Here is a 12,838-nt window from a genome sequence, read left to right on the forward strand (position 1 = left end):
AAGGACAACTATCTCTAAAACCCACCAGCAGTCTCCATTGGGACAGGAAAACATGTCTCTTTCTCTATGTGGAATTATTTTTTTCCCTCTTTCCTGCAGCATTTATCTCTACTGTAACAAAACTGCAAATACAATAAGCCCCCACTGGAGAGATTCTGTTTAAGGCAAAGGATCTGCAGTACCTTCGGTCTGGAGTCCACCACAATCCATTTCCTAACACTTGCACACCGTGATGTGCTGGACCAGCTAAAATACAAATTGTCTCTTCCCTGTCCTGGATGCAATAGCAAGAAAACATTTTGCAGCACTTCAAGCTGCATTCAGAATTCACTACTGAAAATCACCATTTAAAAATCAAGAAAAGGCAGAGCTTGAAAGCTTCTTTTAACTCCCCTCTTCTTGTTCTCCTTCTTGCATGGAACAAAAGTCCAGTGTGGGTTCCTACCAGACCGCTGCATGAGACGTTCCTGAACACGCTACCCAGGATTATGCAATAAGCTATTTAGAGTGCGTGTGTGTGCACAGAACTCCAGATTTAATGTAACCCTGATGGAGTGAAACGGAATAATTTTGAAGGGGCAGTAGGGAGAAGAGGAAAAAAAGTAAAGTGAAACTGGTCCAAATAAAGATTTAAAAAAAAAAAAAATTAAAATAGAAAAGAGGGACCCCCAGGAGCGGGGCAGGGGAGGATGCAGGCAGCGGGAAGCGCAGAGCCGGGCGCTCGGCAGCTCCCCAGCCCCGCGGAACCTGCGCGGCCGCGGAGCCGGAGAGGGCTCTGCCAAGCGCTGGAGATGTTTTATCTGCCCTCCCCGAAACCCGACACCCCCAGCCCCGAAGAGCTTCCCTGACCTTGGTCTGTCAATCACCCGCACTGAGCAGCCTGCTAGAGCCAGGCGGGCACTACGCCAGCCAGAGGGGAAAAGGGGGAAGAAAAAAATAGGAAAAAAAAATTAAACCCTAAACCAGCTGGGAACAGTTATCTCGCAAGCCCCTGGCTCATCACTGTAACGCATCTCGCCTGCCCACCTCAATACGGAGCAACTCATCTGCCGGCCCGCAGCAGCCTCAGCATCTCTGGAAAGTCTTAGAGTGATGTGTCTATCTTTAGTTCAAAAAAGTCTTTTTAGTCTTAGATGTCTCTGTTTTGGAATTAAAGACAATCATCTTTATGCACCCTCCTGGAGGGGAGGAGGGAAGGGAATATTGAGAAGAGTCTATTAAGCGGTTGGCAGCGAAAGTCTGTGAGCTCTGTGTCAGTAAATGGGGGAAGAGGGGGGGCTGTTGCCAATTGTGTTTCCTGTCTGAGTGTCTCGTTCAATTTGGGAGCAGCCGGAGCCGGTCGCCACCTCTGTCCCGGCGGGGGTGCGGAGCTCGCTCCGGCTGTTAGCAATAGCTCTTGCAAAACTGCGAGATGGTAATTTTCACTTAAGGGAGTCGTCCTCCTGCGCTGCACGAGATCACGTAGTGAACCGTCGTCTGGCAGACAAATGTAGCGGGACAAACCTGGGGTCCTTCCCCGTCCTACGCCCCATCCATCCGCGGGGTGCAGGGCAGCCGCTGCCCTCGGGGGCTCCCACCGCCGGCACAGGCACCGCCACCTCTGCTCCCAGCGCATCCCCGAGCCCCCGGGGCTCCGCTGCGGCCAGGGGTGCTCGGGCCGGGCCGAGTCCTGGGTCCGGACCCCGTCCGGGGTCGGTCCTGTCTCTTTGGCACCCCTTCCCCATCCCTCCCGGGGATGCAAGGAGTGACTCGGGATGGGGCCCGCTGAGCGCAGCTTTTTTGGAGGCACTTTGGAGCATCTTCGCTACGGAAAGCTCCGAGGGCGAGAGACGGGTCACCTGGGCGTTTTCGGGAGCGTGGGGTGGTCAGGGCCGGGCCCCTCCGAGCCGTGGCCTTCGTGAGCCCCCGAGTGCGGCCGCCCCCGGCCCCTCCGAGCCCCGGGGAAGCCCAGGCCGGCTGGGGCTGCGGCACCGCACACGGGCAGAGCACCCGCAGGCAGAGCGGCACGTCCGGAGACGGGGGAGAAGAGGGCTTTGGGGAGTGGTGATGCTCTTTCCCCCGCAGCTGACACGCAGCTTCTCTGCGCGCTCCGTGGGGAGCTGGGAGCCCCGGGCGGGCGCCCCTGAGCTGACCCGCGCAGCATCCCGCGGGCAGGCCGCTCCCGGGAGGAAAAAGAGGGAAAAGAGGAGTTTTCCCTTCGCTTCAAGTAGCTGCTCTCCCCGGTTGCCCCTGTGTCAGCCCGGTGATGAACGGCGAGAGATCAAAGTCGATCCCGTGGATGGCAACAGGAGAGCGAAGGGAAGGGGTCACCCCTCGCTGAGGGGCTGCCCCTGGGGAAGAGGCAGCGGGGGACAGGCAGGCGCTGCCCTCGGCCCCGCGGGGCTGCCTGGCCCCGCTGCCGGTGCTGCCGAGCCGAGCATAAGTGCGGGTGGGTTTTGCCCCCCTCGGCGTGCTGAAGCCCCTCCAAGAGCCGCCTGCGGGGGCAGAGGAGCCAGCCCGACCCCCGGCCGGCCGCAGGGACCCCGCAGCCCGGCCCCTGCTCCTCGCAGAGCCCACCGAGCCCGGCCGGTCCCGGTCCCACCGGCCCCAAGTCCCCCGGTGGGACGCGGTTGCGTTTTTGTTTCCTTTGAAAAGGGATAAAGGCAGGGGCAGGAGCTGGCCGGGCCAGCAGAGCCCCGGGCGCCCGGGCCGTGCCGCGGGGCTGCCCCGCCGCTGACACCGTTCTGCGGTGGGAATCTGGAGGGCTTTTCTAAGGCCTGCTTTTCCTACTTTTTTATTGTTGTTGTTGTTGTTGTTGTTGTTCAATTAGGCCTAGTGATTTATTCAATGCATGCATGAGGGGACATTAATATGCGGTGGCAGTTCCCACAAACAATATTCCTCTCAGGCTTTCTGCAGCCATAGCATTTACTGGCAAGGGGGGAGGCTATACAGGGAAAGCCAGGCTCTCCCAGCCTTTTCCTTTGCAAGCTCCTGTCCCCCCTTGGCAGGGCAGCAGGGTACGAGCTTGTTCTCCGGGCCTGACTCATGCAGCCGGGGGGCAGGGACGGGCCCTGGCCCCTTCCAAACTCCCTCAGCCCAGAGGCTGGCCCAGCTGGCTCTGACAAGGCAGGAATGGGGATGGGATTTAAGAGGGGATTTTGGTTTAAGTTACTGTATTTGCTTTTAAATTATTTTTCCACACTCTGTCGTTAACCGGTTTGTTCTCCAAACACGCCTCGTGCTGTCCCTGCAAGGACAGCTCGCTGCTGCTGGGAAGGGGAGCAGGGCAGAGAGAAGCTATTTTTTTCTGTTTGTGTGGTACCTTGGATTTTGGTTTTAAGAGGAATTTAAAGTTCAACACCGCTTTCACACTTTTGAGAGCAGCAGCGCTCAGACACTCTGCGACCCGGCTCTGGGAGTCTCTTTCCCGCACGCAGGCGAGGAGCGGGTGGCATTTTTAACCTCCTCCCGCTCCACTTCAGGGAGCTGTGCAGCTATTCTGCCTTGAGAGCAGCTGATGCATGGTGGTGGGGCTGCGAGGTGCTGAGCCCTGGGGGGTGGCAGAGGGATATATGTCCCCTTCTCCACACGCACCTAAAGAGTCTTCGAAGCTGCCCATTGCTCATGCTAAAAAAAAAACCAGCCGGAATAAATAAAGTGTGCAGACGGAGACGAGGATGGATGGGAGGAGAGTGAATGGCCAGCACGGATCCCCAAGGAGCAGGGGAAAGGACAGACTTGTCCAAGTCCTCTCCTTTCCTAACGTAAAAAGGGGGGGAAAGAAATAAAAATGAGAGAAAGAAAAAATTCCAAAGGAAGGCGGCTGTCCTTAGCGCTTCCCCGCTCCCTCTGCCCGGGTGGGCTGAGGCCGGCACTGCGGCTGCCGGCGGGGGAAGAGCAGCCCGGGGGGACACCCCGGCAGAGCCGGCGCGGGGGTCTCCGGAGGGGTTGGGGGCTGCTCCCCCTGCCACGGGCGCAGAGGGGGGTGCGGGGCTGAGCGCTCCTTCCCCACGGGCAGCGGCGTTCCCGAGTGGGCAAAGCAGCTCCGCGCCCCCCGCCCGCCCAGCGCCGGCAGCAGGGGCAGGACGGGGAGGGGGATACAACTTTTCCTTTCTTCCTTTTTTTTTATTTTTTTCTTTTTCCCAGAACACGAGACGTCAGAGAAGCAGGTCCCTCCAAGAAATGCCATTTCAATGATTTTAATAAGCAAAATAGGAAACAATTTTAATAACCAAAAACAGAAACCAGTCTGAATAAAACTACAATAGACCAGGTTTTTAATATTTTTCATATCATAAGCAGGATTTGAAATTGATCCCTTCAGAACTTTACATGAAATAAAAACAATTTTTTTTCCGCTGCTGCAATGTTTTGATTTCAACACAGTTGAATCAGTAAAAACCAAAGATCGTTTTCTGATGCATGACTAATATCCACAATATTTAAAACTGCAAGCACCATGCTGTTCATTACAATCTTGTTATTACTGTTAATTTATAAACTAATACAAACTTAAAATGCATCCGGCCAGCAGTGCCAGCTATCCTAAAAGGAAACTAAAAAATAAGTTTTCATTTTGGTATTTTTGTCAGTGCAACGTAAATCCTTTTACTGACCTGCAGGAGGAAAAAAAAATGTAATAAAAACACCCATAAGACTCCAAACTACTACTACTATACAACTGCAAATAAATTTTGGCTAAAACTTTCACTCGCTGCATAGGGAAGCAGAGAAGCAGATTACAAATCATTGCAAAAGAATACACTCAAAAGTTGCAGTATGTCTTCTTAAAAAAAAGTTTTAGTTTTATACACTTTCCCAGCCCACTCATCCACTGCTGCCATTGAGAAACCCAACTTCAGTGGCGACACGGAGCCCTCGCTGCTGTCGCAACCTGACTCCTAACGAGGAGGGCTTGGGGTTGTTTTTTCTCTTTATTTACCGAAAATCAAGGGGCAGTTGTTTTAGAAAAGGGACTGGTATCTCGTCCGTCCTTCGCTTCCTGAGTGTACAACCAGAAGGGAAACTATATGGCCAAGCCTAACCACTCCAGGCTGGGAATTGTCCTGAAGGAAAGAGCTTCGCTGCCACTTTAAGGCATGGAGTAGGTTCTAGTGACCGATGAGGGGTTTTCCCTGCTAAGTTTAGGTTTGTCAATAGCATTCAGGCGTTTTTGCTTCTGCCCCAACAAACAAAAACCAAAATGAAAACTAACCAAAAAAAAAAATACAACTTAAAAGTGCACCAGATATACAAAGTTGGTTTTTTTCTAATGCAAAATGCCCATAACTTTTTTTTCCTTAAAGTATCTCTTTAAACACCAAACAAACCGTATAACCAGCCTGCTGAAATGTTATTTTGCTGTTTGTGTATTTTTTTCCTGTGCGGTTTGAAGTAGCAGATATTTACAAGCTAACAACCATAAAAGAAAACAAGAGCAAAACCAACGAACAAAACTGCACAAGCAGTAAAAAGTTTGATAACTTGTGATGCTTTTCTTATTGATGAAACAGAACAACAACAGAAATCTATGATCAATGATCAACATGCTATAGTTAAACAAGAAAATGGTACAAAATAGAAATTATTACCATACATGTCCAGCATGCAGGATTAATATTTTTAATGCAGATTTTCGTATTTTTCTATATAATCAAGCAGGCAATAAAACTGATGAGTTTTTTTTTTCTTTCATTCTTTCTTTTTCTTAGATTGAATGTCCCATCTGAGTCCTGTAACTTATTTCTCAAAGCAGGCAATATATGAAGAGTTTGCATATATTGTCCTTTTTATTTATTCTCTTTTTCCAAGCAGGTAAATTGTGCATGAGATGGTGCTGTATATGTCCTCTCTCTTTCCAAGCAGGCAGTACGTTATAGATGGCTTGTTCATTGTCCTTTTTTATTATTATTCTTTTAAAGTCCATCTCGCTCTGCAAGCAAGCGATCTATAAAACGCTTCACTTGTCCTTTTCTCCTTTGCCTCTGCCTCTGTCTCTAACTCGCACACGAAAGTCAAAAAGTTGCACTTTACCTCTCCCATCCCCACCCCCAGCCTACTTTTCCCACAGCTACTCTAGAAGACTGGATGCTGCAAATAAAATAGTAAAAAAAAAAAAAATCAAGTCTCTATTTTTCTCTCCTTCTTTCTCTCTAGTCACGCAGACGGATGGATGGAGATGTCAGAGGAGGATGGGAGTGGGGGAAGGTGACAGGGGTCAGGTTTGGGGGTGGGGGGGTTGTTTGTTTTTTAATTATTTTTGTTAAGCACTCACATGAAGAACTCGGGGGAAGACGGGTTGTCACTGGTGGAGCCGGCCTCTCTGAAGCCATTGCTGGCAAGTTTCTCACACTTGAGCTTGTAGGCGTCTCTCTCTCTGGCGAGCCGGGTCACTTCTTGCTTGAGCTGTTCCACCTGCTGAATGAGCTGGGTCTTTTCGTTCTCCAGGTGGTGTTTCTGCTGGACACGTTTATACCGGCAGGACTGGGCATAGCCCCTGTTCTTCAAGGTCCTCCTCTTCTGCTTGAGGCGGATCACCTCGTCTTTGGTGAAGCCTCGGAGGTGCCTGTTGAGTTCCCTCACAGACATGGAGACCAGCTGGTCATCTGAGAACCGGTCCTCCACGCTGCTGGAGGGGGGATGCTGCTGGTGCGAGTTCTGGAGCTGCTGGGAGGAGCTGGAGGAGGTGGAGGGAGTGGGAGAGGCCTGGTGATGATGATGGTGGTGATGGTGAGGGTGCCCGCTGCCGGCCAGGTCTTCGTGAGTGACTGCGGGGTACTGGTGGTGGTGTTGGTGGTGGTGATGATGGTGGTGGTGGTGGGCCCGGAAGCTCTCGAAGCCTTGAAGCTGCTGGGACACCTGGTGGGACCCAATGAGGGCTTCGACCGCATCCTCTGGAGTGAGGTTCAGCGCCTCTGGGTTCATCTGCTGGTAGCTGTTGGCCATCCAGTACAGGTCCTCCAAGTGGGTCTTCTGCTCGGTGGGGCTGAAGCTGGGCGAGGAGGGCACGGAGCTGCAGGGGGTGCTGATGGGGGTGGAGGAGACGGAGCCGGCAGGCTGCAGGCGGGTGCAGTGCCTGCCCGAGCGGTCGTTCCTGCCCAGGGGCTCCTTCTTCACGTCGAACTTCATCAGGTCGAAGTCGTTGACGTACTCCATGGCCAGCGGGCTAGTGGGCAGCTCGGCTCCGATGCTGAGCTCTCCGGCCATCGCTGTCTTGCGGGCACCTCTCCCGGCGGAGGGGGCTGGAGACCTCACCCCAGCGCGCAGCCTGGCACAGGGCTGGCTGCGCTCCCCTATTCCAAACCAACTTTGGCTTTCAGCTCTCGCTTCCTTTCCTCAGCTCCCCCTCCACCGCCGCCTCTTTCTCCCGGCTTCTGGGGCTTCTTCAGTCCGGAGCAACAAAGCCAAGGACGAGCCGGCCCCCGGGGCCGCCTGGCTGGCTCCTGGCTCTCGGTGTCAGCGTTCGCCCCGCACCGCGGGCTGCGGCAGCTCCCGGCTCCCAGGCGCCCGCTCGCAAGGAGAAAGGAGCGGTAGCAGGAAGGGCAAAAGCAAAACAAAACAAAGATGCTGCCTTCGTGTCTGAGCAGGAAGAAGGTCGGTGCGAACGCCCAGCCCGTGCCCCCGGCCGGGTTTTGTAAGTCCGGAGCCCGCTCCCCGCGGCAGCCGAGCCCGGAGCCTGCCGCAACTTTCCAGCCCGAGCGGGCGCCGGGGCAGCGCACGGGCTACCGGCGGCGGCGGGGCTCCGCACGGGAGTTTCGCTGGCTCTGGCAGCGCAGGGGAAGGGGAGGGAAGAGGAGGAGGAAGGAGGAGGGAAAAAAAAAAAAAAGAAAAAAAAAAAAGGAGGAGAGAGGGGGGACGAGCTGAGAGGTCTCTGCTGTAGCTGCCGCCGCCAGCGCTCGTTGTGCAGCTGTGATCGCAGCGCAGCCCCCTTTGGCTTCTTATACGGCCGTGCCCGCCGAGAGCGCGGCGGGGGCCGGGGCCGGCGGCGGCCGCGCCAATGGCAGCGCGGCGGGGCCGGGCCGGGCCGGGCCGGGCCGGGCGGGGCGAGGCGGGGCCGGGCCGTGACAGCTCCGCAGCGCCAGCTGAGCGGCCGCACCGCTCCCAGCACCGCTCCTCCGGGCGCTCCCCGGCTGCCCCCGCCCGCACCGCCGCCTCCTTCTTTATCTCTTTCGCTATTTATTTATTTATTTGTTTGTTTGTCTCCCCTTCCCCCCCCCATCATTTTCGGCCTCTGCAGCCCACAAAAGGATGAGGGCTCGGGGACATCCTGCCCGTCCCTTTGTTCTAAATATAACAAAAGTCCCCTTTTTGCCCGATGCCGTCCCATAGCAAATGTCAAGGCAGCCAGATTCCCCCCACGCCACGCACGAGCATCGCCCTCTCCAACTTTATATAAGCGCCCCCGACGCGAAGGTACCGCGGCAGAAGCGGCCGCGAAGGCGCGGCGGGTCCGGCCGGGAGCGAGCGCTGGGCTGCGGGAGGCGCCGCGGGGGATGCGCGGGGAGCCAGGGAAGCACCGGCTCGGCAGGGCTGTCAGCGCTCCGGGTGCAACCGGGGAAACCCTCCCGGTTGCAGGAAACAAATCTCTCCCTAAAGTAAAGCAACGGCATTGACACAGACAATTGCAAATATTAGAGAGAGAAGGGAGAAAATAAAATTACATTTCGGGACCGTGTTTGCTTTCCTCTGCTGTTCCCTCAGTGAGTGATTGCATGCAAAGGAGTACTCGGCTTGTAAGGGTTTTAGTTTCTTTTTTTTTTCTTCTTTTTTTTTTTTTTTGGTCCGGTAACAGGATTTTTTTTTTTTTTAACATTTTGTAACGATTAAGGGAGATTAGGGCTTCTTTTTACAGTTTTTACGCTCAAACAGACAGAAAGTGTGACCCCAAGTGGCCTTTTAGAGAATAACAACCACTTTTCACCGGGAAAAAAATCACCCGGAAAAAGGGGACGGGCGTGCGGGACCGGAGCGATGCGGGGAGCGGGGCTGCCCCGGGCCCGGCCCGGCCGCGCCGCTCCGGAGCTGCGCCCCTGCTCCTCAGCATCCCCCGTATTCCCATCACCCTCATTTATTTAGCCAAAAGCACTCAGAAAGTTCAGGATGTACCTGCTTTCCCGAAATTTATGAGGAGGGAATTGCCTTTCTGGAGCTGGGACAACCCTGTGGAGTTCCCCCCTGCCCGTTCCTACACTGCGGAGACCCCCGGTGTGGGTCCGTCCCTGCGGGACGCTCCGCCAGCCCCGCGGCGATACCCGCAGCCCGGACCCGCTTGTTCCTCTCATCCGCATCTCCTCGGAGCCGGCCGCAGCCGAGAAGGGGACCAGGGAGGCAAAAGTCGCGCGAAGTCCCCTTCCTCAAAAAAAAGAAATTCTAGGGGGACCCTCTGGATGAGGACTGGAGGGATGGGGTAGCAACCAGGAATGGGGATTTCATCGCAATCCTCCGCGGTACAGACGCACCGGGACTTAATGTCGTGTGGTAATGCCTCGTTTGAGTGTTTCCGCACGACATTCGGAGGGGACAGAGCTGCCAGTCGATAGCGGCCGGCTCCGCCGCTCCCCGCGCCGTGCGGTCCCGGGGGCGAGCGCTGTCCCCGCACCCCGACCCCGTCCGAAGCGGGACAGCGCTCCCGAGAGCACGCAGACCTGTCCCCGCAGGTCGCCCTGCTCCGAACGCGTGTGCGGGAGGACACGCGTGGAGCGCACACGCAGACCCGGGGCGCGCCCCGCACTCTGCATCCCCCACGGGCATCGCAGCCCGGCCGTGCGCGCTGCTCCGGGGTCCGCACGGCCACCGCGCCGCTGCCTTCCCAGCAGTCCTAGATTTGGGGAATCGCCGTCTTTTCGTTTTCACGAGCGGCTCGGAGGCACAGCGAGGCGGGGAGCCCCGGGGCCGGAGCGGAGCGGGGCAGGAGCTCGGCAGTCCCAGTTCGGCGGCTGCCGCCTCTCCGGGGCTGGGGGCTGCCCAGAGCCCCCCGTGCGGGTCCGCTGGGGTTGTTATTTCGGAGGTCCTGGAAGCTGCTTGGGGAGAGCTTTATTTTTACCTGCACGTTAAACGTTATTGTTGGCAGTGAGAGAAAGGGGACCCTGGCGAGAGCTTGGGAAGCCTGGATGCAGCTCTGCAAAATGTGCCATTAGATGGATAATACTTTTTCCTCTCATAATTACTGAGGTATATTCACAAGGTGGAGCTACTGAAAGGCGGCGGAAGCATTGATCTGATTATCTCCAAGTCCATACACACTGTCCCTTTCCCTGATCTCTTAAACTGTGAATTACAGATCGGTTTTGAGCGTCCATCCTCATCGTCATAAAATTTCGGGACACTTTCTGGGTCCGTTTCTTTGCTATTCCATCCGTCGCTCCCCTCTCCAAAATACATCCCACAAAACTTGCAGCGTTAAGCGGCTGACTAAAATCGGAACCGCTTCGTGCCTCGAATCCCCAGTTAAAGGCCAGTTTTGCTTTTAATTCAGCCACCAAAGGTTATTTTCCATGCGATTTATATGTTAGGGGGGTTGCTCCTTCGTGAATTTTAAATTGTGGTTTTGTGGGGATTTTTTAAAATTTTTTTAACAAGGATTTGGGAAGAAATTATGTAGTTTGAGCACAGGAAGAGGATTCCTGGGCTGAAGAGCCCAGCGAGGCAGCTCAGAAGAGTTGCCCACCCTCGGGACGAAGCCGCGGTGCTGCGCGCAGGGGGAGCTCCGCGCATCCCGGCCCCGCGCACCCAAAAATCCTCCGCGGGGCGAAGCGGGGGTGAGGGTTCCTGCGGGAAGGATTCCCGGTCTCCTCCGCACCCGCGGAGGGGAAGAAGAGGCGCCCACCTGCCCGGCCCCGCAGCGCGGGGCGCAGCTCTTTCCTCTCACCGAGTTTTTTAATTGCGACCTTTTCCTCGCACCGATAACCGAGCGAGTTTAATTTTTTTCCCTTCTATATTTTAAGATGCGGTGTTCGAAGGTTAGTTTCGAGGAAAGAATGATTCTTCCCGCTCTCCCTCCTCTCCCCTCTGCCTTTCGCAAACTCCCGGCCAAAATCCGGATGAGTTCAGAGAAAATATTGATGTCATTTCAGATCAAGTCCAGCCGGCGTGTCCGCCCAGGACAGGGCGGTGGGGGTCCTGGAGCCACCGAAATTTAAAATCTCTCCCTTCAAACTGGAACATATAGACACACCTATGCGTGTTCAGTCGGGTAGGGCTCTTCCCGAATCCGTAAGTGACATTTAGGAAAGTCATTCTGTTACGCTGGCATCCCAATCCCCAGTTCTTAGAAACAGCAGGTCTAGGTAACTGATAAAAATTAAGACGACTGAGAAATATGTAGTTTTCATGTTCGATTCTCTGAGAAGAACTCCTCGGGTTTGGGAGATGACTACTACTTTCCTCTCCAAATTAGCTTTTTTACCCCATAACATCAGCGGGAAATGTCGACTGAAAAGGGAGTTTTATGAACAAACATACACCCAAACCGAAATCACCCGGGGCTGGCAGCAGGCACTGACGGAGGAAAAGGGCATCACTTCCCGAATTCCTACATCCCCTCACTTGATTTTTAATTTCCCGAACCGCAGGCAGACACCGTGCTGGTTGTCAGAAATTTTTCCCCTATGTAAGCAGCGAGGGACCTGGTTAATCATCTATCGCAGATACATGTGCATGAGAAAGAAAAGTGTTGATGTTTGCTTGTTGGGGCTGATGGGAATGGCCCACGAATTTAGGATTAAATTACTACTGGTAATCATAAGGCTTTGTTTCCCCTCGCTCTCCCTTTTCTGCGGGGATTGTCAAAGTAAAGCGGGCAACATTCTTCGGACAAAGTCTGCACAGCAGCTTTGCAGTACAAAATCAGCTATTGAACCCTTCTGGGTTAACTGGGACCTCTTCAGATTTTAGCCCGAACCGGTTAAGAAGGGGGGCAAAGCCCAGTAACTAACTTTAGACACGATTTCACAGGTGGATCTGGGCGAAGGGAGAGGAGCAACACTTCAGAAGGGTAGGTTTTCGGGGGGTATTTTTCTTTACCGAGGTTTCGCAGTGTCCAGCGTTAAATCCCGGCTGAGGAGGGTCAGGGTGTGCGGGCGGTGGGTTTGGGGTTCGCTCGGTCGCGGGGGGCCCTTGCGGAGGGAGCGCACCCGGACGGGAGTGGCTGCAGGGTGGTCTGAAGGCACCGTGAGCCCCGCTGTGACACCGGGGGGTGTCACTGCCCGCCGGGTTCCCCCCGAGAGGTGCTCGGCCCCGCACCCCCCGTCGGCCCCGGTGCTGCCCCCTTTAAAGGCTGCAGCGCAATTTTTGGGGGGGTGATGCGCAGGGAAGGGGGGAGCGAGGGCTCCTGGTGGGGGAGTGCCGGGGGGCACCGCACCAGCGCACGGCGGGTCATGCCCCGGCGAGGCTCCGCGTCCCGGCGCGGTTCGGAGGATGCAGGACCCCCGGTCCCGCCGATGTTATTTTCTGTTTGGAGGCGGGAGCGGCCCCCAGTGCCCCGCACTGCCCGGGGTTAGCCCGGGCCAGACGCGCGGCCGGGGCTGGAGGGGCTTGCTGCCGTGCCTGGCTCCTGCCCTCTTGTTCAGGAAAAGCAGCACAGCCCCTCTATGGCACCCTCTGCAGTTGGCTCGGGGTCTCGCTGCACTCCGGGGAGGGGAAGAGCGTGACTTCGAGACCAAATGGCATCATTTCACTCCCTTCTGCAACGTCCCACAACGATGTCTTTGGCAGGGAGGCAAGCAGAGATAAGAAACATTCTCCTTCTAGTTATTTCTTTCAGCCTTTGCCCCATCGGACCATGAATGCATTGATGCAAAGTTGTTTTCAAGAGAATTTGCCCCTTTCTCACCATTTCCAAACTCTGCAGTCTCAATCA

General features: G+C 55.2%; 1 protein-coding gene across 1 annotated transcript; it reads right to left on the minus strand.

The window, feature by feature from the left end:
* Positions 1-4,165: 4,165 nt before the first annotated feature.
* MAFB (MAF bZIP transcription factor B) lies at positions 4,166-7,877 on the minus strand. Its single transcript, XM_050313593.1, has one exon. The coding sequence runs from the start codon at positions 7,186-7,188 to the stop codon at positions 6,253-6,255; it is 936 nt and encodes a 311-aa protein (XP_050169550.1). The 5' UTR covers positions 7,189-7,877; the 3' UTR covers positions 4,166-6,252.
* Between the last annotated feature and the right edge of the window lie 4,961 nt (positions 7,878-12,838).

This window comes from Myiozetetes cayanensis, unplaced genomic scaffold (genome assembly GCF_022539395.1).
Source record: "Myiozetetes cayanensis isolate MyiCay16 unplaced genomic scaffold, myiCay2020 scf19, whole genome shotgun sequence".
Classification (NCBI taxonomy): Eukaryota; Metazoa; Chordata; class Aves; order Passeriformes; family Tyrannidae; genus Myiozetetes; species Myiozetetes cayanensis.

Bases quoted from the DNA above. Each gene is read 5' to 3' on its own strand.
- MAFB (XM_050313593.1), bottom strand. From the start codon at position 7,188: ATGGCCGGAGAGCTCAGCATCGGAGCCGAGCTGCCCACTAGCCCGCTG.